Source organism: Macaca fascicularis, chromosome 20, assembly GCF_037993035.2.
Source record: "Macaca fascicularis isolate 582-1 chromosome 20, T2T-MFA8v1.1".
NCBI classification, from domain to species: Eukaryota; Metazoa; Chordata; class Mammalia; order Primates; family Cercopithecidae; genus Macaca; species Macaca fascicularis.
The window spans coordinates 44048137-44062884 of NC_088394.1; the positions used below are offsets into that span (position 1 = coordinate 44048137).

The 14748-nt window shown below is 44.4% G+C and overlaps 1 protein-coding gene across 1 annotated transcript in view; it reads right to left on the reverse strand.

The window, feature by feature from the left end:
- Positions 1-4665, reverse strand: part of ABCC12 (ATP binding cassette subfamily C member 12) — a 62843-nt gene extending 58178 nt beyond the window's left edge. Inside the window, exons 1-2 of the mRNA XM_045382197.3 lie at positions 4521-4665; positions 2092-2247 (exon numbers count right to left, since the gene is read on the reverse strand). Coding sequence (XP_045238132.2) covers positions 2092-2247; positions 4521-4639 — 275 coding nt within the window. The 5' untranslated portion in view covers positions 4640-4665. The remainder of the gene's footprint in view (positions 1-2091; positions 2248-4520) is intronic.
- Between the last annotated feature and the right edge of the window lie 10083 nt (positions 4666-14748).

The window sequence follows — 14748 nt, forward strand, 5'->3', positions numbered from 1 at the left end:
CCTTCAGGAGTTTAGGTTTCACTCCAAGTGCAAAGGAAGCCATTACAGATTTTTAAGCTGATGTGACAAGATCATTTTGCACATCTAAAAGATCAATTGGCTGCTATGAAAGCGATGGATGATGGTGTGAGACCGCAGCAGGAGACTGTCAGCCTCCAGGTGAGAGGTGGCAGTGGAATTAAAGAAAAGTGGACAGAGAGCGACAACAGGTCTTACTGATGAATGAGATGTGGGAGGAAAGGAGAAAGAGGTTCAAGGATGGACCCCAGTTTTCGGGCTTGGCCAACTGTGTGAATATTTATAGAGACAGAGATGGGGAAAAGCAGAAGAGGAGAGGAATAGTGTCAGTTTGGGGCCCTGGATCAAGAATAAGTCCAGCTTTAGATAGAAGATGCTCATGAGGCATCCAAATGCAGCCGTCCAATTAGATGCTGGCCACACAGTTTCAGAATCTGGAAGTGGGGTGTGGCCTGGAGATAGACATGGACGCGTTATTGGGGGAGTCAGTGTGTGTTTGGTGTTTAAGCCTTTGGAGTGGAGGGGATCACCTAGGAGCATAACATGGCATGGGAGAGACAAGGATCTAAGTGGACACTAGGTAGATGGGAGGAAACATTAAGAACAGATGGAGAAGTACTGGCCAGAGAGGACGGAGGAGAGCCGGCGCTCCACAGATGCTGGTCCAGTCCCTTGCCCTCAGAGCTCCCTGGCAACTTTCTCCAGGAGGTAGATTTTTGAATGTACCACTAGCTGAGATTTCTTCGGGGCACAAATGAGGAGAAGCACAATTCTAGAAGCAATTAGGAGGCCATGACTAACACTCCCAGGCCTTCCCCATTCTTCATATTATATATGTAATCAGAACCACAGAGTTCAATGCAGCTGCTGGAAAAAATGAAGTTGATGTCTTTGTCCTAACATGGAAAAGCCTTTATAAATTCTTAACTGAAAAGAGCAACATGATCAACAGTTATGTAGCATGCTTCATTTTTTGTTTAGATTAAAATAAAACATGACCTGTGAGGTAAGAAGAGGTACTGATCTGAAGAAGACGGTAGCCCAGGGTGTGTTTAATCAGAGTAGGAAAATTCTGGACAGAGTCACACTGACATTTTCACAGTGCTTTGCCTCCAGGGAGTAGAGCAGGAGCATGGGAGAGATCCTTTCACGGCTTAAACTTCTGCTGCTTTCACATTTTTATAATGAATATGAATTAGGTTGGACAAATGACATTTACATTTTTACAAGTTAAAATTGTCAAATATTGGCAGTTTCATTAGGATCAACCTAAATATATTTTGTAATATAAAAGTCCAGTAATGATGTTTAAAGTAAAACAAAACCTGACACCTTAAGCTGCATGCTGGTCAGGTGGGGTCTGACCAGCACAGGGCAAAGTGAGATTCCAGCCACCTCTGTCTTGATACAGTGCCCCTGCAAACCAGCTGGAGCTCAGCCAGAAGGGTCCTGAGCCTCAGGCCATAGCTCTCCAGTGAGTCCTCTCTCCCTGCTAATGCTGCCTAATTCCCACCTCCCCACAGCTTGGGCCAAGAAGTTCATGCAGTCCAGCCTGAATCTCAGAGAATGGTTGCCCTCACTCATGGGTGTCATTTTCCATGTTGGGGAAATTATGAAGCACACAACTAGGGAGTACACAAAAGAGTTTATGGGACCCTTTCCTTAGAGTGGGCTTCTGTCCTGAGGTGACTGATACAGTTTGGCTGTGTCCCCACCCAAATCTCATCTTGAATTGTAGCTCCCATAATCTCCACCTGTCATGGGAGGGACCCGGTGGGAGGTAACTGAATCATGGGGGCAGATTTTCCTGTGCTGTTCGTGTGGTAGTAAGTCTTATGAGATCTGATGGTTTTACAAAGGACAATTCCTCTGCACACACTCTCTTGCCTGCCACCATGTAAGACATGCCTTTTACTCCTCCTTCGCCTTCCACCATGGTTGTCAGGCTTCCCCAGTTACATGGAACTTTGAGTCCTTTAAACCTCTTTTTCTTTATAAATTACCCACTCTTGGGTATTTCTTCATAGCAATATGAAAATGGACTGATACAGTGACCCAAGCAAATCCTGCTACCTTTTCGCATTGGTGTCGGATGAGTCATATGGCGACAATGGGGGCAGGGTGTCCACGGTCAGCCTTTGCCGGTAGCCTTTCACCATCACCGGTGTGAGCCAGGAAAATGTGGCGAAGGAGAGCAGCCCCGCATCATCCACCGGGTTGGGTGCCAACCTGCAGACAAACGAGATGCTCAGTGTTCTGGGCATTGGGGTCATTGCCCCAGCTCTCTCTCTGGATTGAACTTGTAACTACAGTAACAGCCACAGCTGCACGAAGAAGCTGTGACTTGCATTCATTATGTTCATTAGCCCTTTTAGCCGTGATGTGCTGGGGCCAGCTGGTGAGAGCCAATTGTTAAATTTTCAGGAATTTTTCAAGTTAGTTGTTAAACACAGTCAATATTCAAAATTAAGTTACATAAGTTTTAATAAATTGTCTTAAAGACAAAGGTAATAATACTCAAAACTCATTGCTTCCTTTTTTTTTTGTTCCTCTTCCTTCTTCATTTCTTCTTCCCTTCCTCCTCTTCCTTCTTTTTTCCCCTCCCCTTCCTTCTTCTCTTCCTTTTTTTCCTCCTCCTCTTCCTCCTCCTCCTGCCCAGATTTTCAGGGCATTAATACTCCCAGGGGCAAAACTTCACTAGGGGAGTAGTGAAAACTTCACTAGGACTCACTAGTGATGTGAGTCCACCTCACATCCTCTGGGTGGAAAACTGGACACTTTCTAGAAGGACCTAGTAGTATCCAGGCCCCTCTGCTCACAGCAGTGACACTGAGGCCACACCTCATGTTACCTTTTCCTCCTTCCGTGCATCACTCTCCCTAAATCTTTCTCCTTGCTCCTTGGAATCACTTCTCAAATAAGCTATTTGCCTCCAAGTTCTTGACTGAGGCCCTGCTTTTGGGAGAATTCAAGCTAAAATCATGTGAATAAGGTACTATGTACTCAGCACATAGTAAAAATTCCCTGAAAGGTGACTTTCATGATACAGTCATGCATTACTTCATATATTCCTCACAACAACTCAGTAAGATGGGTGGCAGGGTAGTATTATATGCCCATTTCATAGACAAAAACATTGAGGCACAGAGAGTTTAGAGTATTTGCCCAAGGTCTTACTGCTGGAAAGTGGTGGGACAGGAGTTCAAACCCACTGCTTATTGACTCCAGAGTCCTATCATTCCCTTCAGCACCTCCCCACATTGCCTCTCCACAAAGCGATTATAAACTGGTTGAAAAAGTGGACAGTTAGAGATCTCCTGGGGCTAGGAATAATAGCCCATGTCCTCCCCTTCCAACCTCCACTTGTCACCTTGGAGGGTTCAAATGTGTGTGTCCTTGGCCCAGACAGAGATGCTGGGAGAAGGTAGCACAGTGTCCACTTATTATAGAGATGCCACTTGGCTTTCTGTTGCTCAGAGAACAAACCACAGGGCCTCATTCCATGTAGAAAAGGCAGCATTTCATAAAGTTATTGTTAGCATAATGCTAATAATATATACAATAATACAATATGCTGCAAGGTTGAGCATGGGAGCTCAGAAATCAGACTACCTGACTTTCTATCCTGGATTACAAAAATGACCCCATTTTCTCTCCCCATCTGTTCCCAATCCCTTGGAATGTGACCTGGCAGCTCATTCCATCAATTAGTCGAGTCTGTTTCCTCACACTTTGAATCTGAGCTGGCTTGTGATCTGCTTTGGCCAATAGAATGCAGTGAAAAAAGTGGTGTGCCAGTTGCAAACCTGAATCTCAAGAAGCCCTGCGTGCTGCCACTCATTCCCTTGGAAGCCCGCCGCATTACTGCGTGACTGAGCCTGGGCTAGCCTGCTGGAGGTTGAGCACACATGGGATCCAGTTGCCCCAATGCCCCAGCCAACAGCCAGCCCACCCCCAGCAGCACAGCCACCTTGCTGTACAGGAGTAAGTCTGCTCAAGACCAAATGAACCACCCAGCTGAGCTCAGCCCACATTGCTTTATTTTATGGGTCACCCATCAAACTGTAAGCTAAATAAGTGGCAATTGTTTTAAGCTGCTAAGTGTTGAGACAGTTTGTTACAAAGCAAAAACTACCTGGCAAACCTTAGGCAAGTTACTTAACCTCTCTGTACCTGTTTCCTCACCTATCAGATAAAGATAGTAACAGTACCTCCAGGGTGGTTGTGAAGAGCAAACGAGAAGATATTTGTAAAGCACTTGGACAGGTCCTAGATCATGAAAAGCTCTCCTTAAACCTGAGCTACTGCCTCCTTTTCACCAAAGGGCAGGAGGAGGCAAGGAAGTGAGTGGTTGATAAATGAATGAATGCGTGCATGGGTGGATGGACAAAAGGACCAGCAGATAGAGCAGCAGATGGGTTGCAGTAGCAGTGCCCACTCTCCTGATGGACATTCCTGGAGGTCCTGCCCTAGCCCTCCCTTCCATCTTTCTTCTGACTTACCTTGCACAGGGTCGCACTGGGATCATGGTCTTCAGGCTGGGGTCATATCTGTCTGCAAAGGATCTCCGCCGGCCTCGCTGGTCCAGATCTGAGATAAGGTAGGGTCCTTCACCCACCATCCTGATGGCAGCCTGGAGCCCTGGGGTTTTGGCCTGGGGACACTTTCACTCTATGGCAGAGAAATGGCAAAGGTTATTGAGAGGTGAAGATGTCTAATTGGGATCAGGCAGCCCCTACTCTACCCAGATCAGTTCCTTTGCTTTGACCCCTGAGAACTGTTTTCACCAATGAGCTTTCCACATTTGTAGGGGAGTGTAGCCAGAAGACCTGCTACGTCCCTTAACACTACGCTGAGGCTTTCTTATTCGTAGGACCATTTGGTTCCTCTTTTCTCATGTTGGGTTGGCCGAGAGCAGAAAACCCTATGGTGTGGTTTCGGTTGGGAGCCAGCCCGGTGACCAAGGCTGAGTCCCAGCCCAGGGAAAGAGCCCCAAGAAAATGGGTTTTCTTTCTTAGTATTACTCAGAGTGAAGTTTGATTGACATACACACATGCACACACACACACACGTGCACATACACCCACACACACCTGTGCACACAGACGCGCACACCCCTTCTTCTTTCAGATTCTCTCAGATCCCCAGGAGTCTATGCATCCACATCCCCTCCATCCTGATACCCACTGGTCAGAGAACTCCAACAAAGCCATCCCCCAGGACCAGCCACATCTGGACAGGCCCACATTCCCCACACTTCTGTGACTGCTGCCCCAAATGAAAACCAACAACCCAGATGGAGAGGACACTTTTTGCGATGTCTGTTCAGTCCCCAAGCCAGCCACCCCATTCTCCAGCCACCTAAATCCAATCCATAGAGCATCATCCCTGAGGGTTTCCCATGCCTAGTCCTAGTCCTTTCCTGAGGCCTCCCTCTATTCCTGCCCTAGGGTCCCATGACAGCCCCTTCCTCATACTCTATAGATAAATTCTCCTTTTTTACCTAAGGTATGTTGAGTTGTTCTCTGCCACTTGCAAACAAGGGCCTTATTATTATATATAAACAGGGGTCACATTCCCATGAGTTCTTTCTGGAAGTTTCCATAGCTAGAAGTAGTGAATAAACTGATTCCCATCAAGTTGCTAGTGGCTGATAAAACCATGGCATGGCAGAGCTGGAAGTGTCCTCAGATGCAATCTTTTACACATTTCTCATTATACAGAAGAGGAAACAGAGGCCCAGAGAGAGGAAGGACTTACTCAAGAGTATATAGAGAATGAGTAGCATCTATCTCATCTGAGGCACTCTGGATACAGGAAACTGATGTTCCTTCCCTCCTCCAATAACCTACAATAACCCTTGCTTGTATTATATTACAAGAAGCAACTCCTCTGGAATAATATATGTATTTCTTACAACAGAATTTGAAAATCATAATGTCTTCATCTCAAAAAGATAAGTCCCCAAACGTGGAAACTGAAGACTTGTAGTCAGATGGAGAAGCCCACATGTTTTAGAGCTAGTAGTTGCTGAAAAGCTCTTTAATCATTGTTAATGAATTTAAAGTTGTTGTTGAGACGGAGTTTCATTCTGTCGCCCAGGCGGGGGTGCAGTGGTGCGATCTTGGCTACCTGCAACATCTGCCTCCCGGGTTCAAGCGATTCTCCAGCCTCAGCCTCCTGAGTAGCTGGGACTAGAGGCACATGCCACTGCATCTAGCTAATTTTTGTATTTTTAGTAGAGATGGGGTTTCACCATATTGGCCAGGCTGATCTCAAACTCCTGATCTCAGGTGATCCACCTGCCTCAGCCTCCCAAAGTGCTGGAATTACAGCCATGAGCCACCAAAAAAAAAAAAAAAAAAAAAATTGAGACAGGGTCTCACTCTGTCGCCCAGGCTGGAGTGCAGTGGCACGATCTCAGCTCATCATAACCTCTGCCTCCTGGGCTCAAGCAATCCTCCCTCCTCAGCTCCCCAAGTAGCGGGGACTACAGGCGTGCACCACCATGCCCAGCTAATTTTTGTATTTCTAGTAGAGATGAAGTCTTGCCATGTTGCCTAGGTTAGTCTCAAACTCCTGGGCTCAAGCAATCTTCCTGCTTCAGCCTCCCAAAGTGCTGGGATTACAGGCATGAGCCACTGTGCCCAGCCGCAGTTAATGAATACTAATGACACAAATACCATAGACCCAGCTGTAGATTCCTTATTCAATGAGAATATTAGCAGCTACCAGAGACTCCCTAAACCTCTGGACAAGCTGCATACTCTACTCTCCACCCTCTATTTGTATTATTGAATGCTGCACTCCAGCCATGTGGAATATCTTACTACTCCCTGGACAAACTGTTTATTCCTCCTGCTTTTTAGTTTTTGTGTTCACTACTGCCACAACCTGGAACCATCTAGGATCCCTTTCTTCACTTGACCAATTTCTGCTCAGCCTTCAAGGCTCAGTTCAAATATTTCCTTTTCTAAGAAAACTTTCTTACATACTTTTTTATTTCCCCAAACTGTGGGCTTCATGTTTGTCTTGTTCACAGCTATATTTCCAATACCTGGAACAGTCCCTGGTACATAGTAGATGTTTAATACATATTTGTTGAATGAATGAGTAATAATAAGTATGAAAGACATCTAAGATGCAAATCCTCTCCCCAGAAAGTGAAAAATAAGCACACAATAACATACAGTAAAATATAAATTATTTTGAAATTAAGTATGGGATGATACAAAAATAATAAATAAAGTATAAATCATAACATTGTGTTAACCTTGGAAAAAATACTTTTTAAAAAGGGTTAAAGCTAAGAAGTCAGTCAAGGAAATAAAAAGAAACACTAAATAGTAGATTAACTAAAAAAAAAAAAAAGCAAGCAAGGAGGGACAGAAGAATAAAAAACAAAAGGAATAAATAGAAGACAAATATTAATAGCAAGCCAGTAGGCTTAAACCCAACCATATCAATAATTACATTAAACATAAATGAACTAAACATTTCAATTAAAAAGCAAAGATTATCGGACTGAATATAAAAACAAGATCCAATGATATGCTTCCTATGAGAAGTTTATTTTAAATATAAAGACACAAATAAGCTAAAAGTAACAAGGTGAAAAAGGAATACCATGTTAACAGTGCAAAGTATATACAGAGATATGTATTTATGATCTTAGGATAAGGAAGAATTTCTTAAAGCAATTTTTTTTAAAAGTCCTAAAGCAAAATCTTGATAAATTCTAGCACATTGAAATTATAGATGTCCATTAATCAGAAGACATTATTTGTAAGAGAAGCAACATACTGGTATAGATGTGACCCATTTAACTGTAAAGAATCAGTATGCGATTTATAAAGAATTATCAATATATTAATAACAGAAGGACAAACAATTAATTAGAGGAGCCAGCAAAAGACAATTGACAGATGATCCAAATAAACACAAAAATATGCTCAATCTCAGAGTGTCAGGAAAATATGAATTAAAACCACAATCACAATAACAGCCATTTCTCATTCTTCAAATAGACATTATTTAAAAGTCTAAAAATTGCAAGTCTTGGCATATGTATGGAGCACTGCAGCTCTTAAGCCCCCCTTGTGGGAATATAAATTGTATAACTAATTTGTAAAGCAATTTGGCATTATCTGGTCAAGTTAAAGATTGTCTTACTAACATAGGCAGCAATTATCCTTCTTAATTATATATATGCCTTGGAGAAAGCCTGCCTGTTCAAGCAGTCAGATACAGAGTGGCCACTAATTTTGCAAGCTGTCTTCCATTCTCCTCTGAATTTCCTCCCTGCCCCTGCTAGCCTTTCTCCTCTCATACTGGTGTCAACACTGAAGTTCAATCTAGGAAAACACAAGGAAGCAATCCACAGAGGATGGACTCTCATGCAAAAAATATTTTTGTGGCTCCTCTACAGCAATATTTAGAGTGGCTCTCTTTACAATATCTTAAACATCCATGAATAGGAAAATGGATGAATAAATTGTATCATATGAGTTTGGCATATTACTATTCAACGGTAAAAATGAATAAACTAAGTCCACATATCAAACTTTGTGTATAGCTCATGTGACAAGTTGAAAGGGGGGAAGAAAGCTGCAGAAAAATACATACATTCTGATGCCATTTATATAAAGTTCACAAACTTGCAAAATATACAATATACAAATTCATGTACTTGCAATATATAATAATATATTTTATTTAATAATGACTATATTTGTAGTAAAATTTCATTTCTCCAAGTACTTGAAATTCATTATATTGGAGAATCATATTAGAACCAAGATCTGGACACTAGGTAAATTCTTTGTTATTAGGGCGTTGCTGCTTCTAGGCCCTCTCAGCTGACAACGTAAGGAAATACATGTATGCATATTAACTAGTGCATAAACACATATCTATAAATATTTCTATATGTAACCATCCACATCTATTTTAAGCTAACAGTGAGTTCATACTGATTCATGCTGACTCTCCAACTTGAATCCATTACCATAATTATCACAAGTCTAGCCTCCTCCCCTTGCTTATTTGTAAGCTCCAATTCTAAAAGTGAGAAGCCTGGCTCTCACCATCTACCATGTGTTTACTTAACTGTTCAATTAAGTGTACACGTATAGCAGTATCAGAATTGTCATCCCATAGCCCTGTGAGAAACAACTTAATCAACTAGAATCCGATGCTTCCAAGAGTATAGTACCATATGAAGAAGGAAAAAAGAATAGCCACTTTACAGTGAAGAAGCCTGGCACACATGACCTCTGCCAGGTAATCAAGGTCAACATCAGCAGTGATAAGTCCTGTTGATAATGTGTACCCTTAATATGATGTGGCAAGAAGGGCACTTTACCTCTGAGGTCCTCCGCCCAAAAGCCCATAACGCCAGTCTAATCATGAGAAAAACATCAGACAAATCCCAGTTGAGGGACAGTCTACAAAATACCTGGCTGGTACTCCTCAAAATTGTCAAGGTCATCAAAGACAAGGAGAACCTGAGACAGTGACACAGCTAAGGGGCACCTAAGGAGACCTGACAACTACTTGTGAAGAGGCTTCTTGGTTGAGATCCTGGAATTGAAAAAGGATATTAGATAAAAACAAAGGAAATCTAGTAAAGTATAAATATTAGTTAACAATGTATCAATATAATGCATTAATTATAACACATATACCATACTAACATGAGATGTTATTAATGTTATTAGCAAGGGTAGCTGGATATAGGGTACTGGAAGACCCTGTACTAACTTTGCAATTTTTTTGTAAACCAAAACCAGTTTTAAAAAATAAAGTTTATTTTTACAAAGTGAATGGGAACACTCTACACCAAATTCAAGATGATGGTTACCTCTAGGGGTGGGGAAATAAGATCTGGAAGTTACTCTGGTTTCCTCCCACATTGCTGTTATATCTGATCGTAATTTTAAGAATCTAAAGCCTGAAAGCAGGCTGGCTGTGCTCAGTGTCACTGAGTAATGCAGACCCGTGCTACAGAAGTTCTGAGAAAGTAGAGGTCAGTACGGTCTGGGAGGAGGATGGGGTTAGGAAGGACTTTTGTGGGAGGTAAGACTAGAAGGATTTGAGAAAAAGCCCAAACAGAGAGTTTAGGCTGAGCCTCGGTTTGTGTGTGGTGCCTGTGTCGTGAGGCTCTATGCACCAGACTTAGGTAAGAGTCGAGACAAGGCTGGGCATGACTGTGAAAGGCTTCAGATTCAAAACTTTCCTTGGATCCTTTTCCACAAGACTTCCATTTGTTTGTTTACCAGAAAGCCCTTCAGAATTTTCTCTACCCAAGGCACCCCCCACTCAGAGAAGCCTCCTGCTGACCTCTCTGCGTTTACTTCCGGAGACAAAGGGAAGCTATCCACTGCAGAGATGCTGGGGCTGAAGAGCTTAAAAATTGGCCTCTCATTCTTGCATAGTCCTTGGCTCCCTGCATCAACAGAACCCAGCCCTGGTCTGGATCAGAAGCAAGAAAAGAAGCCTGAACCCAAGTGCAGTCTTTGGGCACGGTCTTTCTACCACATGCTCCCTCACTCTGCAACTGCCGGGCAGAGTGGACAGTCAAGCTGTGGTCCCTGATCAACCACCCATGACCTCCCAATGGCCGCTGGGGCACTGCCCTGCCCTTGGTAACCTGAGCAAAGCAGCGGTAGGAAAGCAGATTCGCTGATGAAGAAGAAAGAGCTCACGGCAAGTTCTGAAACCCAGCTGAAATTATTTGGGGGAGAATCACAGAATCCAAGACATGGCAAACTAGCCTCTCATGGAGAATTTCCCTCTGGCCCACCAGATCGGGCCTCAACACACTTTGGTGACAGACCCCAGTCACTTCTTCTCAAGACAGCCCGCATGTAGTATTCCTGTAGGAAATGCATACCCTGCATCTAGTCTTGAGAAAATACCAGACGAACCCAAGTGGCCTGTGCTCTTCAAAAACATCAATAGTACGAAAGACAAACAAAGGTGAGGAAACATCTCAGATTAAAGGATACAGAAGAGATGTGACAGCTAAAAGCAACACACAGCCTGGATTGGGTGCTTGAACAGAGGAAAATAAATTTGCTATAAAGAACATTATTGGCCCAAGTCAAAGGTCAAACTGTGCACTTGACTCTCATGTCACCCACCTGACTCTCTTCCAAGTGTACTTTACTTTCTTCCATTCCTGCTCTAAAACTTTTTAATAAATTTTCACTCCTGCTCTAAAAAAACAAAAATAAGTAAATGAAATTTTTAAAAGAACAGTATTGGAACATTGGAGAAATTTAAATATGGACTATAGATTCTGCAATAATATTTTATCAAAGATGAATTTCCTGATTTTGATATTAATGCTAAAGTAAATGTGGCAAAAATGTCACTGCAAATCTCAGTGGAGGGTAGTTGGGATCTCTTAGCATTATTTCTGTTACTTTTCTGTAAGTCTGAAATCATCGCAAAATAAAAAGTTAAGCATTTTCTAAGGAAACACCCCTAAAGAGGACGATTTTTTTTCCTTCTGTGGAACTAAATGCAATTTTTCTGCACACTTCTCTGCTCTCAGGAGCCATGCAGCCTCCACTGATGTCCTCTTCACGTGCCTTGTGATATTTGAGGACCATTGTCATTTCCTACAACTCACTCCCAACCACCCAGTTGCTAGCTTCTCTCATCCAGGCTAATCTTTCCCAGCCCCTGTGAGAGGGTGGAACTCATTGTTAGTGGAGAACTCTTACCTATAATTTCTATTTTTTGATTCCCTTTTCTAATGGTAAGGGACCCTGGCAGCAAGATGTCATCAGTTTGTCTTTAGGGCTCCTGAGTCCCAGATACCAAACACTGGAGGCCAGGACTCCCTGGCCAGGTCTGAGTAATCAGCGTGCATAGGAAATTGGTGCTAGAAGGTAATTTCCTTGAGTGCTCCCCAGGGCATGGGAAGTTATGATGATCTGAGGTGGCTTGGAAGCATTGCAGCTGGAATGGCACTTTGCTAAATTTGGCAGCCCTGGGGGGAAAATGAGACTTTTTTTTAAATCAGGAAGCCTGCTTTGGCTAACGTTTCTATCCCCGTCTGTCACACCATCCTCTGCCAGGAGTGAGGAGCTGCCTGGGGTGAGAAATCTGCTTGCTGGCAATCACAGGATGGGGTCTGAGGGGCGCGCAGCTGATGAGAGCTGGGAGGAGGCAGTGCCGACTCGGCCAGGGTCCCTGCAGCCATCGTGTCTCTGTTCTTGGCATTGTATTTTCCATGCAGAGCATCTGAGGATTGGCAGGAGGTGCCAAAAAGTCGTTGGTGCACCCCTCTGCTGGCAGGCAGGGGGTTCTTAACCTAACCTCAACAGACTGGACAGGCAGAAGCAAGAAGGGCTCTGTTTACAGCACAGGACACAAACTGTGGACCATGTGCAACTTGCAGTTCCATTTTATATGGCCTGCGTAGTTTAAACATTTTTTTCCAATTTGTGGAAAACATTTAAAAATGAGGAGATACCACATTAAAAAAAAATAAGACTGGCTTCTGGCTTTCATCAAATATCAGGAGCTCCGTATGCTCACATGATGACAATCCACTCACGTTGAGCACAGCAACCCCTCCTGGGCAGGGCATACATGCTTTAGTTTGCCACAATCCCCACCACTCCTTACTGTCTCTGTGACTCTGAGATTCGGGGTCACATAACATTTATGATTGCATTAGCACTACTGTCTTCCTTATAGTGTTTCCTGAGGCCTTTTTCTCTATCCTTGTCTCTGCCCCAAGAGAGGACAAAAGATGTCTAGAAGTCATCTCAAGAAGAACCATTTTCCACACCTGCCCACTTTGTTCTGTTATATTTCATTTCTGCCCCTGTCTAGCCCAGAAAATTAACAACTTCATGTTCGAGAATTGGACTCTGGGTCTTCCTTGGTGCTCATGATGGGAGTCCCTCCATCAACCAAAAGCAGGCACACCTTTAGTCATAACATTTTTCCCAGGTACGAGACTACAGCCCTACTTCTTTCTTAATAAATCCATTCTTAATTTAAAGCCACGGAAGTTATCAATATCTGATGGTCTCCGCCAACCCCCACAGCCCCTTCCTCCAGGGCCTGACAGGCCTCCAGCACAGAGGAGACACTGGGAGCTCTCCCAGGCCCTGCCCACACCGCAGCTCTCCTGTCTGTCCCCAGGTACCCCGCACCTGCAGCAGCCAGACCAGAAAGCCCTGTGAGTGATGAGGGACTGGCGTTGGGAGGGAGGGGGAGGCAGAGAGGCGGCAGAGGGAAGTGCATGCAGGGGACAGCACCAAGCTGGGAGTGCGGGAAGGGAAGTGGGGTGCTTTTGCTCAAGTCCCCTCATCCCCAAGAGGTCCTAAAACAGTGGCCAGTGATGGCATCTCCAAACAAGGTCATCCATCCAGTTACAGACACATTCCGACACGATCAGAGAAGGATGCAAGAGCCTGGATTCAGGGCAACTGAAATCTACACTCACAGGAAAATAATATATTTTTAAGTAAAAAAGAAAAGAAAGAAAGAAAGAAAAGAGAAAGAAAGAAAGAAAGAAAGAAAGAAAGAAAGAAAGAAAGAAAGAAAGAAAGAAAGAGAGAGAGAGAGAGAGAGAAAGGAAGGAAGGAAGGAAGGAAGGAAGGAAGGAAGGAAGGAAGGAAGGAAGGAAGGAAGGAAGGAAGGAAGGAAGAAAGGAAGGAAGGAAGGAAGGAAGGAAGGAAGGGGAAAGCTTCCTATGAGAACCACAGTGATGCTTCATGAATTCCAGGTCTTTTTTTTGGGTGGGTGGGGGGTATAAATCCCATAATTAAATTGTGAACACTAGCCTGTATATGTGTTTGTGCATGCGTGGAAAAAGACTTAAATTATTCAATGTAGGCTTTTGTATTTCAGAGATTTTGAAATCGTGTCTTGGCATATCTGCCTTTTCTTTTATGATAACGGGGGCTCCAAAAGTGGAAAAGGGGCTGCCTTTCTTCTCGGAGCCTGGATCCTGCTGCCTCCCGCTTGGGCAGCCCCATTCAGTGGTGTCACCGCCCCCCTCCCCACAGCCTGTCCTGGGGATGAGAGACAAGGGCCCGTGGGAATAAATGGAGGCCGCTAATTGCTATAGGGAAAAGCTTTACCTGGGCTGAGGATGAGAGGGAGGGGAGGAGGGTCAGCAGTCATGGGGCTCAGAGCCTGGCACCTACTGCCCAGGACTCCTGGGCCTCCTTCTCCCCAAGGACCTCAGATTCAGCTTCTCTTGTCCCACCTGCCTGAAGTCCTCCTCTCCAACTGCCCCATTCAACTGCCACTCCCACCACACCTGAGAGGGAACTCTGGCGGACCAACATTCCCTCTGCCCACATTAAAGGGCTCTTCCCTCTCCCAGGATGGCCTGTGGCCCGGTCTGGTTCTTTGGTGACAGAGCCTGTGCATGAAAGCACTGTGCATGGTCAGCCCTTCCCTGGCTGTCGCAGCACATCCTTGTAGAAGAGAAGGAGAAAAATCCTCTCTCCAACCCTGATTCTACAGACGAGAAGCCCAAGGAACAGAGGCCTGTCCACGACTGGCGTGGGGCTGAGACCAGCACCCAGGTCCCCTGAGTCCCACTCCAGGCTCCTTCCTGGGAGAATGCATCGAATTTCCTACGCTGTGTTCCTGCAACGAAGAAGCAACTTTGGGATCAGGGGAAGAGAAGGAGCGGGAGGGGAGGGCAGGGGTAGGGGAGGATGGAGTAGGGGTAGGGGAGGGGAGGGGAGG